Below are 23,534 nucleotides of genomic sequence, written 5' to 3'. Positions count from 1 at the left end.
AGGGTATTTAAATATATTTAATATGATTCCTTAATTATTTTTAAATAGGTAAGGTTCTGCTTTACAGCTAACACTCATATTGGTAGGGAGGGAAAAATGGCCCACTCCTTTCCAAAGGATTTAAATAATATTGCAACTTCCAATGACTGAATGAAGGAAAATTATGTATTATTAAATGAAGTCAAATAGAAAAAAATGGGGGCGTGTGTGTGGGTTGCATTGTGTTATCAACACACACTGCAGATCTGATGCTTCTGTTGTATTAGTAGTTTGTCGATGTGAGCTATAATTATGTGGAGACTTCTGGCGCACAGATAACTAAACATATATATAATGCCATACAGTTCATTACTTAATATCACTAGGACTACAGTACATTGAACACTGATGGTTTAAAGCAAATAAGCAACATTTTGACCCATCTACCCATCTAACTGTAATCTAATTGGTTAATTTTTTATATTAATATAAATATATATATATATATATATACACAAAGAAAAGACTCGGGTATTGCCTCTAGACAACTACAGCTGATATTTTCCTCATAAATGATTTATTATATATTGTTGTATACTGTGTCTTTGTGTGAAGACAGGGCTTTGCTTACCTTATGTCAGTACTGGTGACTACTGACCTGATAGCCTGCAAAGGGATAATCAAGTAGTAGCAGGAGATGATATAACTAACATGAGCAGTATTCAGGTAAATGCAAGTAACCTTGAAAGTGTATGCAATTGCCTGAATTTTGAAGTTTATATGGCCATTTATTGTCTCCATTCTTATCGTGAGTTTCAAACTATGGAAAAGTGGTATTAGGAAATCTCTACATTTCAAATAGAAAATGTATTTGTAGAATTCTATATCAGCTCAGAATACTCCTGACTAGTGTTCATATCAGCTTCCTGTTCATACAATTACAGGCTTAAAGCGGAGCTAAACCCAAAATTAAAAAAACACACTTTCAAAAAAAAAAAAAACACAGTTTAGTCTATTTATCGGGAGGTTTCTTCCATCAGGTCCTGTGCCGGCGCTGACATCTTCTTTTCTCTTCTTCCGGGCTCTTTTTCCTGTGGTACCTGATTTCTCACTGCAATCAAGACAGAAAGGAGAGTTGCTGCCCTTAAAGAAAAAAAAGAATTGTTTTACTTTAAATAAAAGGGTTGTCTACCCTTTTATGTAAAGTAAAAGTTCTGAGTTTAGGTATGCTTTAAATAAAGCATTATGTGATACATTTTTTAATAAACACTGTAAAAGCGTCTTAATTTTATTTTAGTGTTGAGGTAGCTGGGCCTTTTAGACAGTAGATGTTCATTGTCTGCCTAATTAATTGGGTTATGCGCCAGCTTACTTACTGATGTTTTATATTGTTAGATATCTATTAGATTTTAACCACTGAGATCTTATTTCATTTCTGTTGCATTACCATAGCCACATATCCTCACCACCTCCCATTAATCTGCCAAAGTGCAGTTTTACGTAACTGCATAGCTGTTACTGAATCTCTGATTTAATTTTGAAAGTCAAGAAAATAGTAATGGACCTGGAAGACACGGACCTGGAAGATAGACTAAATAGGACAATATAATTTTAAACAGGAAAATGTAACTTACATTGTAAAAGAATCACCAAACCATCCATGCATATCTGAATGTACAGAACTCACTACTCGTAACCCAACAAAACTATAATTTCTGTCATTGCTATAGAAATATTTCAATGCCACATTTCTGATATAAATTTACATCATTAACATACACTAAGAATCACCAGACCAGATAATCTATAACCCCTGAAAAGGAAATCGATTAACCTTTAACATCTTTTTAATGAACACTTTAAAGTACACCAAATTCCACAATATATGAAACATCAAAATGTACCATCAGTTACCATAACTTTAGAATTATGGAAAATACTTTACAAAATGTGTTTAATAATATTCTACAAAGTAAATCGTTTTACGAACTATTTAAATAAGAGAGGGATCTCAGTAAAACAGCTCAGTAGCTAAAAGCTTTTAAAATAGGTCTCCATCACTCTATTCTCACTATTGTGTCCTACAAGTGACCCTCAAAATCATTCCTAGATGGTACAAAACCCCTTATTAAATTTATCAATATTCTGTACAATCTGCACCAAGCTGTTGGAGAGCGTGGAGAAAATTTAGTTTACTTTAAATACCCCACCTTGTATTAATTTAGGACACACATATTCAAGCAAGAGATTCATTTCCAATAGCCAGTTATTTTAGAATCTTGCTCAACTATGATATTTTTTTTATATTTATTTGTTTGTGATGTGTGCAGAAAATTATTTAAGAATAAATAATTAAAAAAAACTTTTAACTGCCTTCCAATGTTGGGGTGGACCTACCGAACTTATTTTCCCTTCTGTTGGTTATAAAGTGGTTGATAAAAGACACAGTTATGCTCTATGTACACTTCCCCACAGCAGTATGTAGATTAATGGTGGGTCAGGAAAGTGGTATCACATACGGGTCAGCCAGCTCCCGCTCCAACTGATCACATCTACAAGGGCCACAATATGCAGCCCCTTTTCACATCAACACACATCTTCAGTTTATTACCCTATTACCCACCCCCCGCCCAACACACATGATTATGGCTTACCTGCTGCTCATTTATTTTGTCATACAACCTTTACTTCTTTAATAAACTGGCCAAATGGTAGTTTTAGAACTTAAAGGGTTGATATAATAAAAGAGTAGCTAATGTTGACTTTTTAAATGTCCATTTAGCTTAGTGAAAAAGGTAAAGCAAAGTTTACTTCAAATACCCCACCTTGTATAGAGAAACCAAACATATTTTTGCTTGTACATGATTGAATGATTGAAGTGAACATAGTTCCACTTTTACAGCAGAGGCATTCGCTTTGCAAAGTAAAACTTCTTTACAGCTTATTCTGGTTGTTGTGTATATTATTAATTGTTTGTTAATTGAGTAGTTCACCGAGCTTATATTATGTTTCAGGTTCTTATTTATCTTGTTGGGACCAGTAGGAAAAGCACAGCAATACCATGAGATTGGCAGATCCATGGCTACGATAATGACTGATGAGGTATGTATGTTTTTTTAATTAGATAAAAGCTACAAATTGTGGTGGTGTGATAAATTGTTTATTTTATATATAAATCTCTAGATATAATAACAAGATATGTGTGAACCTGCATGAATTAATAAAGATGATTTATTTCATATGTATGTGTTATTTTATTGTACATATGACAGAATTAATCTTTCCTTTTCACAACTAGCAGACAGAACCTTATGACTTTTAAGAAATCAACAAAACAATAGGGATAAGAGGAGTCTTGTCACTTTCAAGCACTTGTTTCATGAGACAATTTTGCTTAAAACACTAAGACTAATTTATATATTCAATTTTCTTTTCGCAGTTATATAGGTTTAATTAAACAGTGTTTCTTATTTACAGTTCCGCTTTATTGTGTACTTTATGTGTTTTTTCTTTACTACAATACAATCTGTTTATAGATTTTTCATGATGTTGCTTACAAAGCTAAAGACAGAGGAGACTTGCTAGCTGGAATTGATGAATTCCTTGATCAAGTGACGGTACTTCCACCAGGAGAATGGGACCCATCAATCAGAATTGAGCCACCAAAAAATGTTCCTTCTCAGGTTGGTATCAATATGTAGGCACATCTGTAGGACAGCCCAGGATAAGCCCCCATGTCAGTATACCTAGTCCTAGTACATAGGATGAATGCCTTTTTTCACCATTTTTAAAAACTAATTTTATTTTTTTTCGATTAGGTGTAGCTGGGTTGTTCATGGTCACAGAGCTCTTCAATAATCCAGTCTACTAAGTTGTTTTCTGAAAAAAAGTCTCACTGCAGCAAGAGAGGTAGAATAGTTCCTTTAAAAAGTTTAGGTTCCAGCCTTGTTACCCATTTAATTTCCCAATGTAGAGAAATCACAGACAGATCTCCTCAGCCAGCAGTTTTTGGACCAAGAATAGTGGTCTTTGCACCTAAAGCAGTTCCAGGACCAACAACAAATTAAGCAAGGTTGTATCTAGTCCTAGAGATTTGCTATACAAATCAGTAGTGGCTCGGTGTGATCAGTACATCCCGATCTTTTTTTTGGCTGTAGACAGCAGCATAACTCAAACACTTAAGAATATCTTTTTCCCACACGAAACATCTATTTTCTATTTTTATTTTCATGTATATACTGAATTGTATGTGAATCATCACCTTGCAGGAGAAAAGGAAAATGCCTGGAGTCCCCAATGGAAATGTCTGCCATGTGGATCCTGAACCAGAGCCAGAACACAGTGGACCAGAACTGCAGCGCACAGGGAGGTTAGTAAATGTTGGAGTAATTCTCTAGTGTCAGAAATTCACTGCAGACTGGGGAAAATAATTCCCAGACAAAATCTTACTGCAATACCATTCATTATATCATATATTTATACTAATTATAAATAATATTAACTTACTGAATCACATCACTTGCTTCTATTAAACTACTTATTTATTGTAGAAAAAAGGTAAAAGAAAAATTGAGTTTTGCTCAACAAGCAAGCAGAAGGCATAAATAATGTTTTGAATAAATATTAATATGGTTGGTTGTTCTGAGAAACATGTTTTTTATTATTTTAGGTTTCTTTGTGTTATTTCCTGTGTGAGTTAATCATTCATATACAGATAAAACCAAAGTGAAGATAAACCTAATGGCCAGCCTTTCAGAAAGCTTCTGCAACCCAAAGAGCACCAGATATACATAGGGCAGCTACAGTCTTCTCATGTGTAAACAAAGCTCCTTTTTTTTCAATAAAACATTTAGAGGGCAATTAGAACCTTCAGCTGCTAGAAATCCAGCCCTAAGTCATGCATTTAGTATATTTGCAGCCAAAAAATGTAAAATATTTTTGAAATAAACCCAATGAAAGGTTGGAGCAAACATGTCGTCATGTACAATTCCCAATGGATAGTTGTTTGTTAGAAAACAGTCACTGGTATTGCTTCTGGCAGTGAATGGCATTCTGTATTATTTATTGCAGGCTTTTTGGTGGTCTCTGGGTAGACATCAAGCGGAAAGCTCCTTGGTACTGGAGTGACTACAGGGATGCGCTGAGCTTGCAGTGTGTGGCTTCTTTCCTCTTCCTGTACTGTGCTTGCATGTCTCCGGTCATCACATTTGGGGGTTTGCTTGGAGAAGCTACGGAAGGTCGAATAGTAAGGAACTTACCTGTGCCTAACATTATTATCACTTTCACTTCCTGCCTCTCTCCTCCTGAAATCACATTAGCTATCAAATCTTGCTTCATTAAATCAGCTGTTTTAATTGCCATCCTTTTTATTTATAATCAGGATAATCCTTATCTCTGGCTTTATTTAAGTACCCTGCCTGTCTGCTGTTGCCTGGTTAATGGCCAATTAATGGGTCTACAGCTCAGCTTTTTCCACTGGTTTTGAGCAGTCTTTGATGCAAAGTATTTGATCACTTGCAAAACCAAATATACCTAATTACTCTACTGAAATAGCATGCAAAGTGGCAATCATAATTTTAAATGGTCAGGGTGGGCAAATTATTTTAATTAAACCTAATTTTACATATTTAGATTTTAACTCAATGGAAAGACATGCTAAATCAGGGCTTCTTTGGTTACAGTTGCATGTCATCTGGAAATACACTGAGTTGTGTAGTGTAGTTTAATATGCACATTAACACGATATTTGTGCCCCTACAGAGTGCAATAGAATCCCTGTTTGGTGCTTCTATGACGGGAATCGCTTACTCTCTGTTTGCTGGACAACCGCTGACTATACTGGGCAGTACAGGACCAGTGCTGGTGTTTGAGAAGATTCTCTTCAAGTTCTGCAAGTAAACAGAAACACTTTATTTAAAACAACTTTCTTTTTAATAATCCCCAAGACAAATATATACTCCTTATTATGCACATTCACAGAACAACGGTTTGGAATGTTATATAAATGTCATTTGTCACAGCAATAAAATGTTGGTTTCCCTTTCAACAGTATCGGTTCATGTGCAAGAGGGCTATCTAGAGCTAATTAAAAACATATATTGGAGCCCTAAACAAACATTAGCTAATTGAAGGAAAATAAAATAAGCTTATTCGTGCCTGTTTTATATAGGTTGATATTATTTAAAGTGTATGTAATAGCAAAACTGTTTTTTAACTATCTTGTATAGTCCTCATTGTCACTGAGACAGAACATTTAGAGACACCCAACATATAAGGTTGTTACCTGAGCAATAGGTGAGAGGGGGACCTTCCATGGGGGATAAAAGAAAATATCCCTTTAATATAAACAAAACTCAATAACTTATTTTCAGCATCATCCATATACTTCTTTCACAAGCCAACTCTGTGTGTATTCATGTTCTAGTATTAGTATACAGTAAGTTTATAGTGTTTGTATAATTTTGTCTTAAAGCTATAAAGCAGTATTACATTTACATTTGAATAGCATACACATTTATGTTTTTATGGCTATTAAAACCCAAATACATGCATTTAAATAGCAAACAGAGCATTTGACAGGGAAAAGGCTTTGTTAAACCTGCTTTGCCTACACTGGGAGATGCTTTGTTCAAAGGAAGATAAGTCACAATAAATGCGTCAGAACTGCCCTGTGCCCCGCTGAATTAAATTTAATAGGATTTTGATTACCTGTGTAATCAATTGTACCTCAAACTCAGGGAAACAGAGCCTGTAGAAACTTTCACTTGTTGGTGTAGTCTTACTCTTCAGAAGAGTTCATTGTTGAAATAGTTTTAACAAATGCCTGTCTAGCCAGGGGTCTTATGTCTTCTACCCACTAATGAATCAATGCAGGTAGGTTAGGGTGAATTACCAGTGAACAAAGAAAAAGTAACCCTACAACAGAGGGATGCCATGGTCCTGTCTTGTCACCAGACCATTTGTTTTTCTATAAGATTATATGTGCATTTATTATATTTAGAAAATTATTTATCTTGAAATCCAATACTTTTGATCGGTGCGGCCACCTTGTATGTAATGTCAGCAGTTACTCAAGTTTAACTCTATAGTGTTTCCCTATACTTCCCTCCACACACTATACAAAAGTTTTTTTTTAGGTAGATGAAAGGAGAAGCAGATTAGTTGTCCACTACAGAGAGTAGATAATTTCAAAAGAGAAGAGGGCTGTGCTAACAAGGGTTATGCTTGGGGAATGTTTCTAAAATAGTAAAAATTTCAATCAAGAACATTCCAAATCAAAAAACATCAGTCATGGAAAGGAAAATGTAGCAAGACAGCATTTAAAATACTTGATTTTTCTGTGCTCTCAGTTGCAATTTTCTACTAAACGTAGGCAAAGCAACAGGTTTTCTCCAGCAGGTGTCCAAAAAAAAAAAACCCTGTGTAAGTCACTTTGGGCAGAGCCTATATTGGGCTTTGATCAAAATAATATATTACCCCAAATCCACACCTAAAATCTAACTTCACCACCAATTTTACCTGACAAGAGGCCAAATTTACAACAATATCTTTTTCTTCCAGCTTTGTTAGACAAAATGACTTATCATTTTAAAATTCATTGCTAATACCAGTACTAATGCCAGTACTTTTATAGACACACATCAACAATGATGCAGCATTTCCCTTAAATATTTCAGTCATATATTATTTATGCTCCAAATAATACATAATGAAGTATTTTATTGCTAAATGTACTTCCTGCCTTTAGGGTATGGCATTTATTTTTACTGTCCCTGAATTCTCTGGAGTGTTCTTCTAAAAACTGAATGCTTTTTGCCAAACTTGCTTAGTCCTTTCCCTTTCCCTTCTATATAAATAAAGTAGAAACAAGAAACAAAATAAGAAACAAAAAAGATCTATAAACTTTGTGCAGCCAAGGCAATATGGTCAATTTACTAAATTAGTTGAGCATCTTCACTCAATAAATTGTAGTTTGGTTCATTTTGAATACCAAATCATGTGCATAATAAATGTATATGGAAGTCTGACTTTCACATAAAGATGCTCAACTCATTTTCAAAGTACACAGTTATTTGGGATTATTAATCTCATATAATACAATGCCATGAAAGAAGTCTGGGGGAATAAAAAAGCAAATTTTCAGGACACTAACAGGCATGTTCACTATGGCAATATACCAAGCAATGATAATGTACAAATCTTAGTGAAACCGAAGAATCAGTAAAAAGCAGACATATCAGTAAATAAAATCTACAGGAATAAACCCCTGGCATAGAAATATACAGCAACAAGTGTAGGGGAAAAGAAATACATTTTATCAATAAAGTAGGGAATCCAAGCCATAGTCGCTATCATGGTTTGCTTTAGGAAGGCTCACAATAATAAGGTCTTCTGCATCTGTAGGAGGGTACATTAAATTGGCAACTGTGTAACTTTGGGTCTTATAGCTGCTGTTCAAAGCAGCTGGTGGCAATAAGTACAGCTCCAGCTATACCCTGTAGCAGCAATTATCTGGGGCATCAAACCAAATTAAGGATAGGAAAAAAGTTTTAACATTTAATAAAAAATATTATAATTAAAAGTAAGTTTAAAGACCACTGTGCCTCGAGTTGGGCTTTGTCACCTGCCTTGCAGACACCACAATTGTGGTGGGCCGTCATTATTTTAAAGAGGTAGATACTGACTTTAGAAGATGCCTGAACAAGATGTAAATAGCCTTCTGGGGAGAAAGGAATACACAAGTATTGTCAAGGAATGAAATTGAAATACCTGAATTACACTACATATTTCTTAGCATAAAGGCTAAGAATTTCTAAAACATAAGGTCCACTTTAAAAAGCCAAAGTCAAAGGTATGTAAACAATAATATGATTGACTGTGTGGGGTTCTGCATGCACTTTGTATGTGTGTACACTGAAATGGGAGACATTGAGATAGGCCCATAGTGTCCTGGAAAATAACCATAACAATAGAAGTATTACATTTTATTATATTGGTGTATGTGTAGAACTTTTCATATTCACGCACCTTAACATGTGATTGGCAGCACCCCTTCTACAATGTTAACAAATTTATGTTGCACTATTGTGCTTGAACTTCACTAATGGCAAAAGTATCCTAATAGGCTTGTTCTGCAGATACGTATTCTACTAGCCTACAAATATATCTTTGTGTATTGGTCTTATTGTTGTTAAAATTATTTAGGTCAGAGATGGTATTACATTTCTAAATGTCTGTCTTTTTTGTTTTACTGCAGAGACCATGACCTGTCATACCTCTCTTTGAGAGCTTGCATCGGTCTGTGGACAGCTTTTCTCTGCATTGTCCTGGTTGCCACAGATGCCAGCTCACTGGTTTGCTACATCACGCGTTTCACAGAGGAAGCCTTTGCCTCACTGATCTGCATCATTTTTATTTATGAAGCCATAGAAAAGCTGATTCACTTAGGTGAAACATATCCTGTTCACATGCACAGCCAGCTGGACAAGCTAACCTTATATTAGTAGGTGGTTCACCTCTTTGATAATATATGGCATATTGTTCATATGGATACCATGGCTAATGTTACACAAACAATTTAAGCATTTTACTTGTGTGCATCACGCTGTAATGTCAAAAGAAAAAAAAAAAATCCTCAGAAATTTGGGGCTTCACCACTCCATTTATTTTATTTATGTTTTTTCACATTTTCTTGCACGGGATTGCCAAGTGAATTTTCCTTACATGAGGAGTGATAATTCACTTTGCTGATTGAACACCTTAAATTGATTTAGTAAATCAACACTTTATAATTCATTTTCAGAAAAAAAAACTTTTTAATACCCTGCAGTGTCAACAGTCACCAAAGTGAAGAGTGAAGAGAGTACAGCCATGTCATTCTACAACTATTCTCTCTACCAGAGAAGTATGGTTGTTGAAAATTGCTAGCAGTGCCACCATTTTTGACAAGCACACAGATAAGTCAGTCACTACAAGTGCATACAACATATTACCCAACAAACAACCTTGGCAGCCAGCAAAAAGCCTGCTGTTTATATGGGTAATAAAAACTGCTGTTAATTGATAAAGGAAACCCAGCATATGCAACACCTTACTATCTATAGGTTGTGTAAACCTGCATACCAGGGTACTGTTTTTAATGTTGGCATTCTATCAGGAAAATTTTGATATTTGTATAAAATATTTCTGGATAGGCCACACAAGATAGTGCCCAGTGCTGCAGATCCACAGAGTAGATTGTTTCACTATTTTGACATTCCTGTGTAAGCATGCTGACACACAACAATATTGCCTCTTTTGATTAAATATACAATGCATTTTTTTAATATATGAAATGTCCCTGGGAATATGTTGCTTACAAGAATGTTTGTCTGTTTGTATAAGAAAGCATTGGATTGATATAACTAAGTATGAGCATATTTAATGTGCATCAATATTTGTTCTGTCCAGCTGTAAATGTGCTGCTCCAGAAGAACCATCCAACAAGACCTTGGTGTTCTGGAGGGCAAATAATATTAGCTTTACTGAAGATGATTGGGCCAACCTCACTGTTAGTGTAAGTATTGCAACTTTGAATATGTTTTTCATGTCACAGCATCTAGGTTATTCAGAAAGTTCAACGTTTGTCCTTTCTTCTAATTAATTCAGCGTTGGTGAAGTTTGTGCATATGGTGAAGATTTTTATGTTAAGAGCTTAACCTTTAATAAAATTATATATCTTTATTACTAGGAATGCAATATGATGCATGGAGAGTTTGTAGGCCCTGCCTGTGGACACCATGGGCCATATACTCCAGATGTTCTCTTTTGGTCCTGCATTCTGTTTTTTACTACATTCGCATTATCCGGTACACTGAAGACATTTAAAACAAGCCGGTACTTTCCAACCAAGGCAAGTGATGTGAAAAAAAGTAGTTCAATGGTATTGTTTTATTTAGGTATGAAGTTCATGTACTAGAGTGCTATTACACTAAGAACTCTAAACATATCCCTAGCTGAAAGTTCTCAACACCCAGAATTCTATAGAAGATCATGGGTTCATATGGCGGTTTGACCTTACTCACATAGGTGTGATTGCAGAAGGGCAGGCACTGCCTATGGGACTTTTAGGTTTTCTATGGCATAATCTCTTACTGTTTTGTTATAATATTTCTTACTTTATTTTTTTCCATTTTTTATGTTACCTTTTTAATAAAGCTCTAGAGCATATTATTTGTGGGAATATGTTTTTTTTTTAGTTTTGTGTAACTAATTTAGTTTTTTTGTATATTTTTTCACTTGAGAGTCTGCATCAACTTGTGAATAGTTACTACTGTAATACTATTGCATTTTCTAACTTTTGTATCATGATATTAAGAGGCTGATGATGACATTCATGGTCATGATAAACAAAAGGTGAAAAAAGCTATAAAAAGGTACCCCTAAAGAGTAAAGTTAAAATTTTACCTACTTTACCCCCATCTTCTACACTGCACTATGGGGCACCACCTTATGGGTTGAGTCCTGTGGTACGCAGAGCAGCAAAACCACATGAGAAAATACTTCAGTCTATTTCAAAAACGTTTTTGATTTTGTCTGCTGGTAGTTTCATGGGACTGCACCCAGGAGAATGGTGCCCATAATTTTTTCTCTGGTAAAAGACAAGGGCACAATAAATATCATTCCGACTTTACCCCTCTATGGATATTTCTTGCTCTACATTGGTATCATCTACATATATATCATTAGCTGTGTCCAACAATTACAATGTTTACCCAGGAAGGTAATAAGCTGTGCAGATATTAAGCTTTTCTTGTCTTGACAAACATTCATGATTGTCTCAAGCAAAATCAAGTGCCTGTACGGCAGTCCCCAATGTGGTTTAGTTATCTGTTCTACTAAATTACTAAACAACTAACAGCAATGACAGCGAGGTGCCTTCCACTTGACCTCCTCTCTCCCTTCTCCATAGAAATATACAGCTTCTTGAGCATTGTTTTAGTCCTGTCTGAATCTCATGGTAAGGCCAGGAATTTAGACCATTGTGACAATTATTTAGAATGCGCGACCGATAATCCGATTCTGCTTGATGAATCAGGGGCAGTGTACTCTTTAGTGGCAGAAATTGATCTCATTGCCTATGGTTATTGGGATTTATTTATACTACTGATTATAAAAGTTAGTAAAGCTGTGAGCTTGTCCTTTCCTGTTTTATTTTCTGAACTGATAAGTATTTCAGATCCATGAGTTGATGCTAAAACTCATGACTAGTATAGTAATCTCTGAAAATTAGTGAATTATATGGATAGTGAAGGTGATTTTACTCATGTAGCAGCTGTTTCATGTTGTTTGTGTAAGCTTTTCAGAGTATAAACAGTACCTTTCAATTAAAATGAAACTATATTTGAGCAATTCATTTTTACTAACTTAGCGGGTTTTTTTTGTCTAGGTTCGCTCAATGGTCAGTGACTTTGCAGTGTTTCTAACTATTTTAACAATGGTAATTCTGGATTATCTAATTGGCGTGCCGTCACCAAAACTTCAAGTCCCAAATGAATTTAAGGTAATAAATATTTTATGATGGGATGCAATCTTACTTTATTGTATTTGAATGTCCTTAGTACTAGATGAGAACCTACCCCTAAATGGACCAAACCATTGGAAGCCACATTATTCCTTACCTTAGGAGGTCTTTATCTAAAAATGGTACTAGTCTTGCTGGGATAGAAAAATGAAGGGTTGGTAAAGGACCAATTTACTTATCTCTAAAAAAAAAAATGCATATCTGAAGGTGTAGGCACTTACCCTGTGATGTCTATAAAGGGGAGGATTAAACTTCAGATTGGTTGATCTTTACCTTCAGCAGAAACCTTGTGACTACAAACCTAGGCGTTTTTTCCAGCAATTTGAAGAATGTATTCTGTTCACCTTTATTTATTAATGGCAAAGCGTTACAGTTTTACATGAACTTCTTTATTTTATATGTACCCCCAGATAAAAGTGATTTGTAGCCGTCAGGTAATCATTTTTTACCCAAGAACAGGAAAACAAAACAAAAAACAAAAACAGTTTCTGATTTTATCCATTAGGAAATAGATATCTAAGGGTAGCTTTGATATCTGTTCAGTAGATTGTTCAGATTATTCTTATAGTATACTCTATAGTTTGACTGGTTTATAAATATGTGCCTTTCATTCAATAAAGCCAACCAGAGATGACAGAGGATGGATTGTGAACCCCATTGGGCCTAATCCCTGGTGGACCGTTTTCCCTACAATCATCCCGGCCCTCCTTTGCACCATTCTCATATTCATGGACCAGCAGATTACAGCTGTTATTATCAACAGAAAGGAGCACAAACTTAAGGTAAAAAAATATATATACAAACATTTAGTAATGATAGCATATTTACTTTGTATACCTCCCCTAAATTCCTTTACAATTTATATTGACTGAATTACAGATTTACTTTAAAACAGGGAATTTGTTTCAAGAAAATCTTCCCCTTTGTTGTGATTAGGTAATCAGTCTGCACTTTTCTTTTACATAAGTTTTTATCAGAGAACTATGACGGAGATAATAGGTTACATGCAGTTACAATATGAACAATCCAGGTAGCATAATGCATACAAGACTGTCTCTCTCTGACAAGAGTTACAATAAACAACAAAGCAGTAAATGATCCAAATGAGGCCAGAAACAGACTTAAAATTCTTACAGCAGCTTATAGGGTAAGAACAACAGTGTGCACACATGAATGCTTTTCATGTTCCCATAGATAAGTAACCATTATCCAGTGTGTGTAGACTTATCTTTTGGTCTTTGTCTGCTGTCACTCGTCTATTATCATTTATTTTCTGCTCTTGACTGATTTTGTCAAGTAACAACTTCAGGGAAAGGTTTAGCATTGTATACAGATCTCTTAGGTGCGTACACACTTCCAATTTTTATCGTTCAAAACGAACGACGAACGATCGATTGGGCAAAAATCGTTCGTAAAAAAAGTAACCAACGACGCCGACGAACGAGGAAAGTCGTTGGAAACGAACGACCGGACCGGTGGATCGCATTGGACGACGATCGTTGACCATCGTTCGTTTGTACGATCGTTCGTTGATCGTCCATGGTCTGAGCATGCGTAATGAACGAACGTTCGTTCACTTTCCTGTCGTTCACATAGTTCCTCTATCGCTCAAACGATCGTATCTATTGTGTGTACAATATCTACGAACGATCGTGTCGTTATCTCTATGTGCAGGATCGGTGCTATACGATCGTTCGTAGATATCGTGCAGGATCGTTCGTCGTTCGTTTTCCAACGATAATAATTGGAAGTGTGTACGTAGCTTTAGGCTTATGAGACCCAATATCTAGACTTTATTGATTTTATTATCCAAACCACAAATATTCATGTTTTTATTTATTTCTTTTTAACAGAAAGGATGTGGTTACCATCTTGACCTACTAATGGTGGGGCTGATGCTGGGAATCTGCTCTATCATGGGTCTGCCATGGTTTGTTGCTGCTACTGTGCTGTCTATCACCCATGTAAATAGCCTTAAACTGGAGTCAGAGTGTTCAGCACCCGGAGAGCAGCCCAAGTTCCTCGGGATCAGGGAGCAAAGAGTAACAGGACTGATGATCTTTGTGCTTATGGGCTGTTCTGTCTTTATGACTACAGTGTTAAAGGTGAGAAATACTATCGAATCAAAATAAATGGTCAAGGGTATTAGGAATTTTCCTAATGTTTTGTATTTATGTGTTTTACTGTAATTGTCTATATGCACGAAAATAATATTATAAAAAGTAATAACCGCTAATATTTGCTTTGTGGATAGATGTTTACTTTCTAACTACTATAACTACATTAAACTGAAATTGGTGATATGGCAATAGATTTGTACACATTCTGCTGTTTGTGTTACATGTGCCTAAATTAAACATGTTTTCAGGGCAAGGAAAATGATGTTCCTGTATGTTATTGTCTTACAGTTTATTCCTATGCCAGTATTGTATGGAGTGTTTCTGTACATGGGAGTCTCTTCACTGAGAGGAATTCAGGTAAGAGCATCACTCATAACTATAATAAGTATTTTGTTCTTTACTATTCCTAAAAATTATTGTCAAGGAATGCTAATTATAGAGGTAATCCTGTCAATTATGCATTGTTTAATCTCTTGACTACAAAAACAATTTGTAATTCTGGTAAATCAATCCTTCAAGTTCCAGCCTGATCATTAGACAGTATTATCACCTTTGTCCATTGAGCTGGCAGCTGGCCCAGTAGGTGAAGAATCACATTGACTAGCATCATATCAAGGTCTGTGCATCACTAAAGAATAACTTTTGTGTTTTGAAACACAAAAAATTGTGTTTCTAAAAATTAAACCTAAAGGTATATAACCTGATAACTAAACTGTTCCACGCTAAAGCAGAACTAAACTCTAAAAATGAAAAATGTCCGATCACAAATTTTTAAATACACTCACCGGTCCCCATTCTGCTATGGGAGCTGCATTAATGTGTGATCGCTAATTAGCTAATAAAAATTAGTTCTTTTACATAAATTTCTATCAGTCCTTAATTTTCTCATGATGCTGAAAAAAGCCTGTTGCTTACATAGTACAATAGTTGAAACTCAAATTACATACACCTGCACCCCACCGGTAGGGTTCAGCACAAATACAAATAGCAATAGTCAGTCGGAGAGTAAATGTCTACTGCTGAGCTCTCTCTTGTTTTGTGACACCATCTATTTAATGCATATTTGTAAATTAAAATTTGTTTAAGTTGATTAAAGTGTAATCGTAACCCTCCTTTAAGCTTTTATTGGGAATCATGGTGTAATATGCACCACCATCAAAAACCCTGGTCAATATTTATGTATTGTACCTGAAATTAACTCTGTTTAATTTAAAAGCAGGATATCCACCTTTACAGAATTGTGCATTGCATCTGGCAGTCTCAAATTCGTGTGTGCCCCTAACCTGCACTTCTCTATGCAACATGACAGCACAGTTTTTATAGAGCAGAATGGGGAGTTTGGATAGGTGCCTTGCAGCTTCATGGCTGCATATTTGTAGTGTGAGATCTAGTGCTCTGCTGCCTTTAATGACTGGTCTTAAGGCGTTGTAAGTCAGTAATGAGGGAAAACATCATCTGCTGGGAGACCAAAGACAATACTGGTGATCAGTCCCTTTCTGGGCTTTTTGGGGGATAACGTCCAGAGTACAGTTTGTCTTTACTGCAAGGCATGTCCCTGATTTGTTTACACCAAGGGTGATCTTGTCAGATCAGACCCTCTGCTCATTCCCTCCCTGCTGGTTGTCTTGCAGGGAATGGAGCACACGAATCTCCTATGTTTCTCTGAGATGGTGCTACCAGGAAAGAGAGAGAGTGGACATGTACTATAGACCTGGCAATCAGCTGTGGCTGCTGCTCACCCACCTGGTACTGTGAGATAATCCCAGCAGCAGCATGAGAGTTGTGCCTATGTCCATGCTGCTGTCCTTATCCCCACGTAAACCTTAATATCTCCTACAATGAGTGTCATAGAAATGTGATATTTTTAGGGTACACAGGGGACCCTGAAAGCTGTTACTAAACCAAATATCATTGGATTATTTTCCACATTAAGGGGGTGCTATTTCAAGACCTTGCTTCCCAAGTTGAGTTGACATGTTAGGTACCCCCAGGGGTCACTTCTATGGCAACGAACATAGGGACTATCAATTTGCTCTGTGCTGTGGTCTCCCCCATATTTATATCAAATCAAATCTGCAAATGCCTATTACATGTAGCTGGACTATTGTAATTGTATTGAATTACCTTCTGTGAACCCTAATTTCTCAGGAACGGGGAGATGTAGATAACGTGAATATGTAGCAATAAGAACATGTACCCCTTGACTATCTGTCACATGAATTGCATTTCTCTGAAAGTATCCATAGCAGAGATTTTGGGGTACAAAGAAAGTTAGCAGCCCCTATAACTCTTAGGATGCATTGTATAGTGCAGTTTCTGCTCTTTGGTACAGGAATGGTGAGCGGGGAGCAATATATGACCATCCAGCACGGTATGATAACTTTAGTTTTGTACCTTTCATTATTAAAATGAGCATAAAATGGTGAGTGCAGAAGTTCTTGATCTGTCATTTCTATTATTTGGTGCATGTACGTTATGGTAACTAGAAACTGCAATAAATTGCAATTTATTTTCAGTTTAAATTAAAACTGCTAGTTTTAAACATCTTTAATGTATGTTTGCATTGTGGCCCGCGGGTTTTATCATAATGTCATCAGCGGCCCCCAGATGAAAAAAGTTTGGGCACCACTGGTTTTACACCATACAATTTTAATTATTGTTTTTGCCTCACTTATAATTGTGTTATTGTCATGGGTGTGTGTATCTGCTTCTGAATCTGCAAGATTGCATATAGACTGAGTTAATATCACCTCCACATTGACACCCTATGCAAATATTGTTGCTACATGTCTTTTCAGTGTTTTCATCAGCTGCCTATTTGCAGAAACATACAGAAGGCCTGTTTTGATTACCAGTACTAGTGTATCAGACATGGAAGGATGGAATTAGCATGCCATGCCCATTATCATGCAGATGAGATACAGTATAAACATGGAAGAACAGTTTTATATGGTGATAAGGGAGACATGGTTAAAGTAGTATAGTGAAAAAGACACTTACAAATGCACTCAGTAAAACACAAGATATTGAGCAGGCATACACGGTGTGGTCTGTACTTAGCTAAAAAGAACAGGTGCAAAAGTCATGTATGGAATTCTAGTGAAGTGGTATTATTCAATGTCACATAACAGCATATACTGAGAATGATAAATTAGACAAGAGTGGCAGAGCAGCATTCATAAATACATCCTGGAAACAGATACTGAGAATTCCATACAGCAATTGAAATTATTTGGTGTTATGTTTACATACACAGTAATAGAGGCAGAAAACAAGGGGATTCCCTGAATGTTAGGGTGAGTTGACATTGCTTTATCATATCCCAGGAAATGTGCACTTCTAGCTAGGGATATGGAAATATCATGTTCACTATATTTAGATAATAAACATTAATGCAAAAGTAACTTGAAACTCCTGAAGTCGGCACTGAATACACAAAAGTAATGATTTTTGCTAGAATCCATTTTGATAATTTATTATTGACTGACCTTTTTTTAATACATTTTGTCTTATGCCAGCTTTAAAAAATGAATAAACATTGCAGCATGCAAATTGACAAGGGGCAGTACTCTTTGTTCTCATTGGGAGAAGGAAAGATTGTGTCTTTCCTGTCACTGGAAGATTGGCAGTCTATTATTCCCTTTGTGCTGGAAAATGCTCCCGGTTGCCCGAGTAATTGTTCTCTGCAAATCTCCTGTGGAATACGTTATATGCTACCTGTCTATGACAGCTGCTGTATACTTCCAAAGCTGCCAGGGCAACCAGCACAAGGTGGCAGATGACAATCAGTGCTATCAGCAGCTAATTGCTTTGGGATGTACTGTAGATATATGTAGGAGGAAAGAGCAGTGCAGGTAAGCTCAGAAACACATGAAGTGTGATTTTTAAATTCCCAGTTCTCAGATCTATTATTAGAAATGTACAGCGTCTCCCTATACACACATCCAAAAGTTCAGCAACTCCAAACCTTTCTTGTTTTGCTTTTTCTTTTCCCGAGTATAACAAGTGTATACTAAAGCATTTTATAATCTCATATAATGTAATTCACTAAAAAGTTAAAGCATCTCATATTTACGTGGCAGCAAATGAGTGCCAAATGCTCCGGAGATCAAAGCCGAGCACATGGAGGAGTTTATCGTTCAATGCATTTCAGTTTAAGAAAAAAAGATGTCTGACTGGGCTTTCACATACAAAATGGCATAAACAGAGGCTTCAGTTGCATACGTTTCATAATATATGTGGAAACCACACTGCCTTATCAAGGAGTCTCTGTGAGCCTAATATAAGTATATTCTGTTGGTAGAAAGTAAATGGATTATAGTGCTGTTATGACTCATGCACTTCTAGAGCAAAACACAAATTAGATTAATTAAAATCCTAATTACATTTAATAACTCTTCAAGTTTTTTTGACATGCCCTATATAAATGCTCTGTTTATTTATTTTATGTTTTTCTTCATTTTTCCATGGCTAATAAAAAAAAGATGGATTAGTTCCTTTTAATTTGTCATTGAAAATAAAAATGTGTGAGTTTTTTTAGTAGAGTTGTAATAAATATGAATTGCAATATATATTAAACCAAAAGCAAGTGCCATGATAGCAAGCAGCATAGAGCAGTTAATCTTCATTACTTATATAATATAAGCTCTGATAGCCAGCACTGGGTTGTTATGTGAGGTACATCATAGTTACCAATTTTATTGACCTATTAACTAAGGTAAAGCTAAAGTAACATCTTATTTTACGTTTTCCACAGAATAGAGAATGGTTGTAATCACTGTTAGTTTTTTTCTTTGTCCTATATGGGTTTTGAGATTTCCTTTTAGGATTAGATTCTCCTTTATTTCTCGTTCCGTTGCTTGTGCCACCACGAATTCCCCCTTATTTCTGTTCTAAAGACAACTTACAGTTTTGGATTTACCTAGCACTTTTTCACTTCCAGTGTCAATAGATACACCATGATATTTCTACCCCCACTCTTCCAAAAAGGTTTGGGCTTTGCAATAAAATTTATTGTGATTGCTGCCCCGCATTGAAACTAATTCAAATATCTGTTTTTGTTTGTTTCAGTTCTTTGACCGACTTCTCCTCTTCGCAATGCCAGCTAAACACCAGCCAGATTTTATTTATCTGCGGCATGTGCCTCTGCGAAAAGTCCATCTCTTCACTATCATACAGCTGACCTGTCTGGTTTTACTTTGGGTTATTAAGGCATCTCCTGCTGCTATTGTATTCCCAATGATGGTAAATCATAAATACACATACTTGTGCATAGATTTTTAATCATTTCATTTGTTTGATTCCAATCATTTAACACACTACATTTTAAGATTATATTACTTTTATTGAGTGTTTCTGGGTGTACAGTAAACAGGTACTTCACAGACACTCTAAAGCACCATGCCCCTAATTTAACCCTGGCTTGTTGCAGAGATTACAATCTTATTGATTAAATAGTTTTACATTAAATAAGTGCAACTACTGTATAGGTAAATATAATATATACTCTATAGGTAAATGTAATACATTTTAGGCTTTTATATCATTTGTTTGTTACCTGAGTTGCTTGTTATTTGCAACATACTGGTATAGACACAGTGACATCATTTTTATCTTATTGTGTTTAGGCTATGGACATTTAAATATTTAACAATCAGTGAACTGGCTTTAAAATAAGCCCTTTCTGACTTCTGTAGTTGCAGGCACTGTGGAGCAATTCATCCTCAAAGTTGTTTAAGGCAGCTTGTTGTTCGACACCAGAGAGTGCCATGACTTCAGGGGAGGTGCACCACAGCAGATTTCCTGCTACATAGTGCTCTACAAATGCAGCCTTTAGAGCCAACAGACTATTTTAGGAATATTTGCAAGTGATTTTGGAAAAAAGATACCCCCCAGTCAACAAATAACAACAGACTTCCACATGTGTCCAGAATCACAGCAGTTTCCCTCTGAATGGCCTGGACCTGGGTGTTGGTGCCTCTACATTCTTAGCTGTTGGACACTTCAGCTGTGCTGGAGTGAAATGAGAGAGTCCTGCTTGCTACTGTGCTGGGTTTCCTCTGCTAGAGTGGCTGTGTTGCAAAGCCAATATGTATCCACTGTGTGTATCCAATGGCTTGATCCAAATCAGCTCATTTCTGCAAGTAGTGACTTGACAACCAGAAAAGCAATACACAACCAACAAGTCGATTGTATTTGTAGGTGTCATTGAAGCACCTGATTTTTTTGGCATGAGAGTACAAATCTTCTATTTGTTGGTATTTGTGTAAAATTAGGTTTCGTTATTTAAAAATCATAACCTAAAACAGACTCATTGTGCATTGTGTTGCTAAATAGGTAATCCATTCCTAAACACAATGATTAGTAAAAAGGATTTACACATTCATATAGAAACAGAAAGAAATGAGTTGACATTGAACATTGAATATATTAGGTGTAACTTTAAATGTACTCTAAATACATGTAATGACTTGATATGTAATTTATGCTAAACACTATTTGTGTCAGGAATATGCGCATTGTAAGCAGCGTCCTCCTATATAACCAACATGTTTTATGCAAACCTAAGAGAACCGATGTCAGTGATCATTTGTGGGTTGGTTGCAGGTCCTCGCTCTTGTGTTTGTTCGAAAAGTAATGGATTTCTGCTTTACTAGCCGGGAGCTGAGCTGGCTTGATGACTTGATGCCGGAAAGCAAAAAGAAGAAGCTTGAAGATGCTAAAAACAAAGCAAAAGAATTGGAGGTGATGGGGGAAATACTTTTTGTACTGTGGGACACATTTAGCTGCCTTTCATAAGAATTTATGAAGCACAGAAGTGGTTTACTGCACAATGCTTGGTTGTCTTCACCTTATTTGATAAAATCAGCGATGATGTTCCAAAATACTGGTACAAAGCAGCAATGCTGTGTCACTATAATTAGGATAACCTACCTTTAATAGCCACCTACCTACCTATAACATAAGCCTATATATTGTGTAAATACATTTTAAATATCTTAATAATTGCAAAATTTCCACAGGATACTGGAACTTGGTGCACCTGCTGGTATTTAGTTTTGATCAGAGTGATGGATTTTAGCATTTTATTAGAGGTTTTAAGTCTTGTTAAAGCAGTTATTAGTTTGAGGAGCCTGTTTTTTTTAAACTCTCTAAGGCTGGAGAGGTTACACTTTCATCAGTGAAGCTGGGTCATCCATCAATCCTGGAATGTGACGAAGAAGAAGGAAGTGTATCCTCTACAGCATTGGAGAGAGCTTTAATAAATCAGGGCCAATTAATCCGCTGCTGGAAATTCATTGTACTTCATGTAGCAGCACACATAGGAATATTAATATGGATGTTAATACATATTAGACTTAACTTATAGATTTACTATAGTTGATTTACTGAGTGGATGACTTGATATCCAAATAAATAATTCAGTATGAACTTTCCTTATTTAATATTATTAACTTTTCAGTACTCACTTTTTGGTAAATTAGTTTCATTAGATGTAAAAAACATTTTGCCCTATGTAAGAGGAGGCGCATAGCATGCATCTTTATTAGTAATTTATATTCCTATTCATTATTATTGTAGACACAGCTGGGCTATTAACAGACTATTCCCATTGCGCCATGCTTGTCAAACAAATTTTTTATAGACAGTAACAACAGTGGCTGTTCTCCAGCTATAATAAATATTAGGTGGAACATGTCAACACTTTTTAGTTCCACCTAATCAGGTTTTAAACCTATAATCTTTAAGTTGTTTTTGACTACACCTAAAAAACACATGAGAATTAATTTATGTGAGACCTAACCCCTCTCATTTTGTCATCTTTTGACTCTAGGCTCACATGATCAGATCTATTTGGCTGACTCCCTATGTGGCAAAGGCTGACCACTGGGGCAAGGCAAAAGTTAACTCCACAAAAATAATTATTATACCTTGTCACACCCAAACTACTTGTTCTGCCTGTTTCATAGCATATGTCTGACCTATATTTTCAATAGGCAAAAAAAATAACTTTTAGTGCAAGCTGTTACAAAAAGTGGTTAAAATAAAATTTATATTTATGCACCTTTTTAATTGACTGTATTTCCAAACCAGTTAGAGATGATAACGTAACATTCAAGAGATACTAAAAACAAGAAAGAAATTAGGTATTGCAAGTTAAACAGGAAATGCATTTTCCCCCAGGCCTTTACTACTGAGTAACACTTGCAAAATATATCACTACTCTTGTGGGGTTTTTGATCATCGTAGAATTGTTTGTTTTGTAACGGGGGGGGGGCTAAAATTTTAGCAGACATCTTTGGGGTTGTACTAGTTAAATATCTAATAAGTGTTTCTTACAAAACAAGATACAGATATATTTTTTCTTCAAACCAAATCAAGCATGTAGATAATAAAGATAATGTCCTAGATGGACACAGAATGCACAGGCTTATTGCAGAAAAAATTGTTGTTTTACTAAAATCTGATGTTAGGTATTACCCACTGCGCCTCAATCCTTCTTGTAATTTAAGTTTGTCTTCTACCATGCCTCCACTGGCCTTGCTGCACTTATTAATTACCAATCAAATATAAGGGGTAGGGCCCTTCATGGCAGAGTTCTCAACACCAGAGTCTCTAAGAAGCATAAAAGGCAGCTGTGTTTTTTTGTGTTGTCTGACCCTTTAAATGGTTATACAGTTTTGCAAACTTTTTTTTGTAGGAGGCAGAAAAGATGCTGCAGGCAAGTGATGATAAAGGTGCACAGCTTCCTTTGGAGACCAGAAAGTTACTGGGCAGCCCTGGTCGAAACAATAATTCCAGGTATGGAGCAGAAAGCTGAGAGGGGCAGGGCAAGCACGGCACAAATGGGGAGGAGTGGGATGGCTAATCTT

General features: G+C 35.9%; 1 protein-coding gene across 3 annotated transcripts in view; it reads left to right on the top strand.

Moving 5' to 3' along the window:
• SLC4A8 (solute carrier family 4 member 8) overlaps nt 1-23,534 on the top strand; it is a 144,679-nt gene that overhangs the window by 115,891 nt on the left and 5,254 nt on the right. For all 3 annotated transcript variants that reach the window (XM_072406946.1, XM_072406939.1, XM_072406953.1), the window contains 15 exons: nt 2,994-3,081; nt 3,516-3,662; nt 4,248-4,348; nt 5,050-5,224; nt 5,740-5,873; nt 9,236-9,481; nt 10,429-10,534; nt 10,709-10,870; nt 12,407-12,520; nt 13,162-13,323; nt 14,395-14,646; nt 14,950-15,018; nt 19,732-19,905; nt 21,268-21,405; nt 23,363-23,463. In XM_072406946.1, the coding sequence (XP_072263047.1) occupies nt 2,994-3,081; nt 3,516-3,662; nt 4,248-4,348; nt 5,050-5,224; nt 5,740-5,873; nt 9,236-9,481; nt 10,429-10,534; nt 10,709-10,870; nt 12,407-12,520; nt 13,162-13,323; nt 14,395-14,646; nt 14,950-15,018; nt 19,732-19,905; nt 21,268-21,405; nt 23,363-23,463 (2,169 nt within the window). The remainder of the gene's footprint in view (nt 1-2,993; nt 3,082-3,515; nt 3,663-4,247; nt 4,349-5,049; nt 5,225-5,739; nt 5,874-9,235; nt 9,482-10,428; nt 10,535-10,708; nt 10,871-12,406; nt 12,521-13,161; nt 13,324-14,394; nt 14,647-14,949; nt 15,019-19,731; nt 19,906-21,267; nt 21,406-23,362; nt 23,464-23,534) is intronic.

Source organism: Pyxicephalus adspersus, chromosome 1 (assembly GCF_032062135.1).
Source record: "Pyxicephalus adspersus chromosome 1, UCB_Pads_2.0, whole genome shotgun sequence".
Classification (NCBI taxonomy): Eukaryota; Metazoa; Chordata; class Amphibia; order Anura; family Pyxicephalidae; genus Pyxicephalus; species Pyxicephalus adspersus.
The sequence above is the reverse complement of the archived record's forward strand: the minus strand, read 5'-3'. Positions and strand labels throughout refer to the sequence as shown.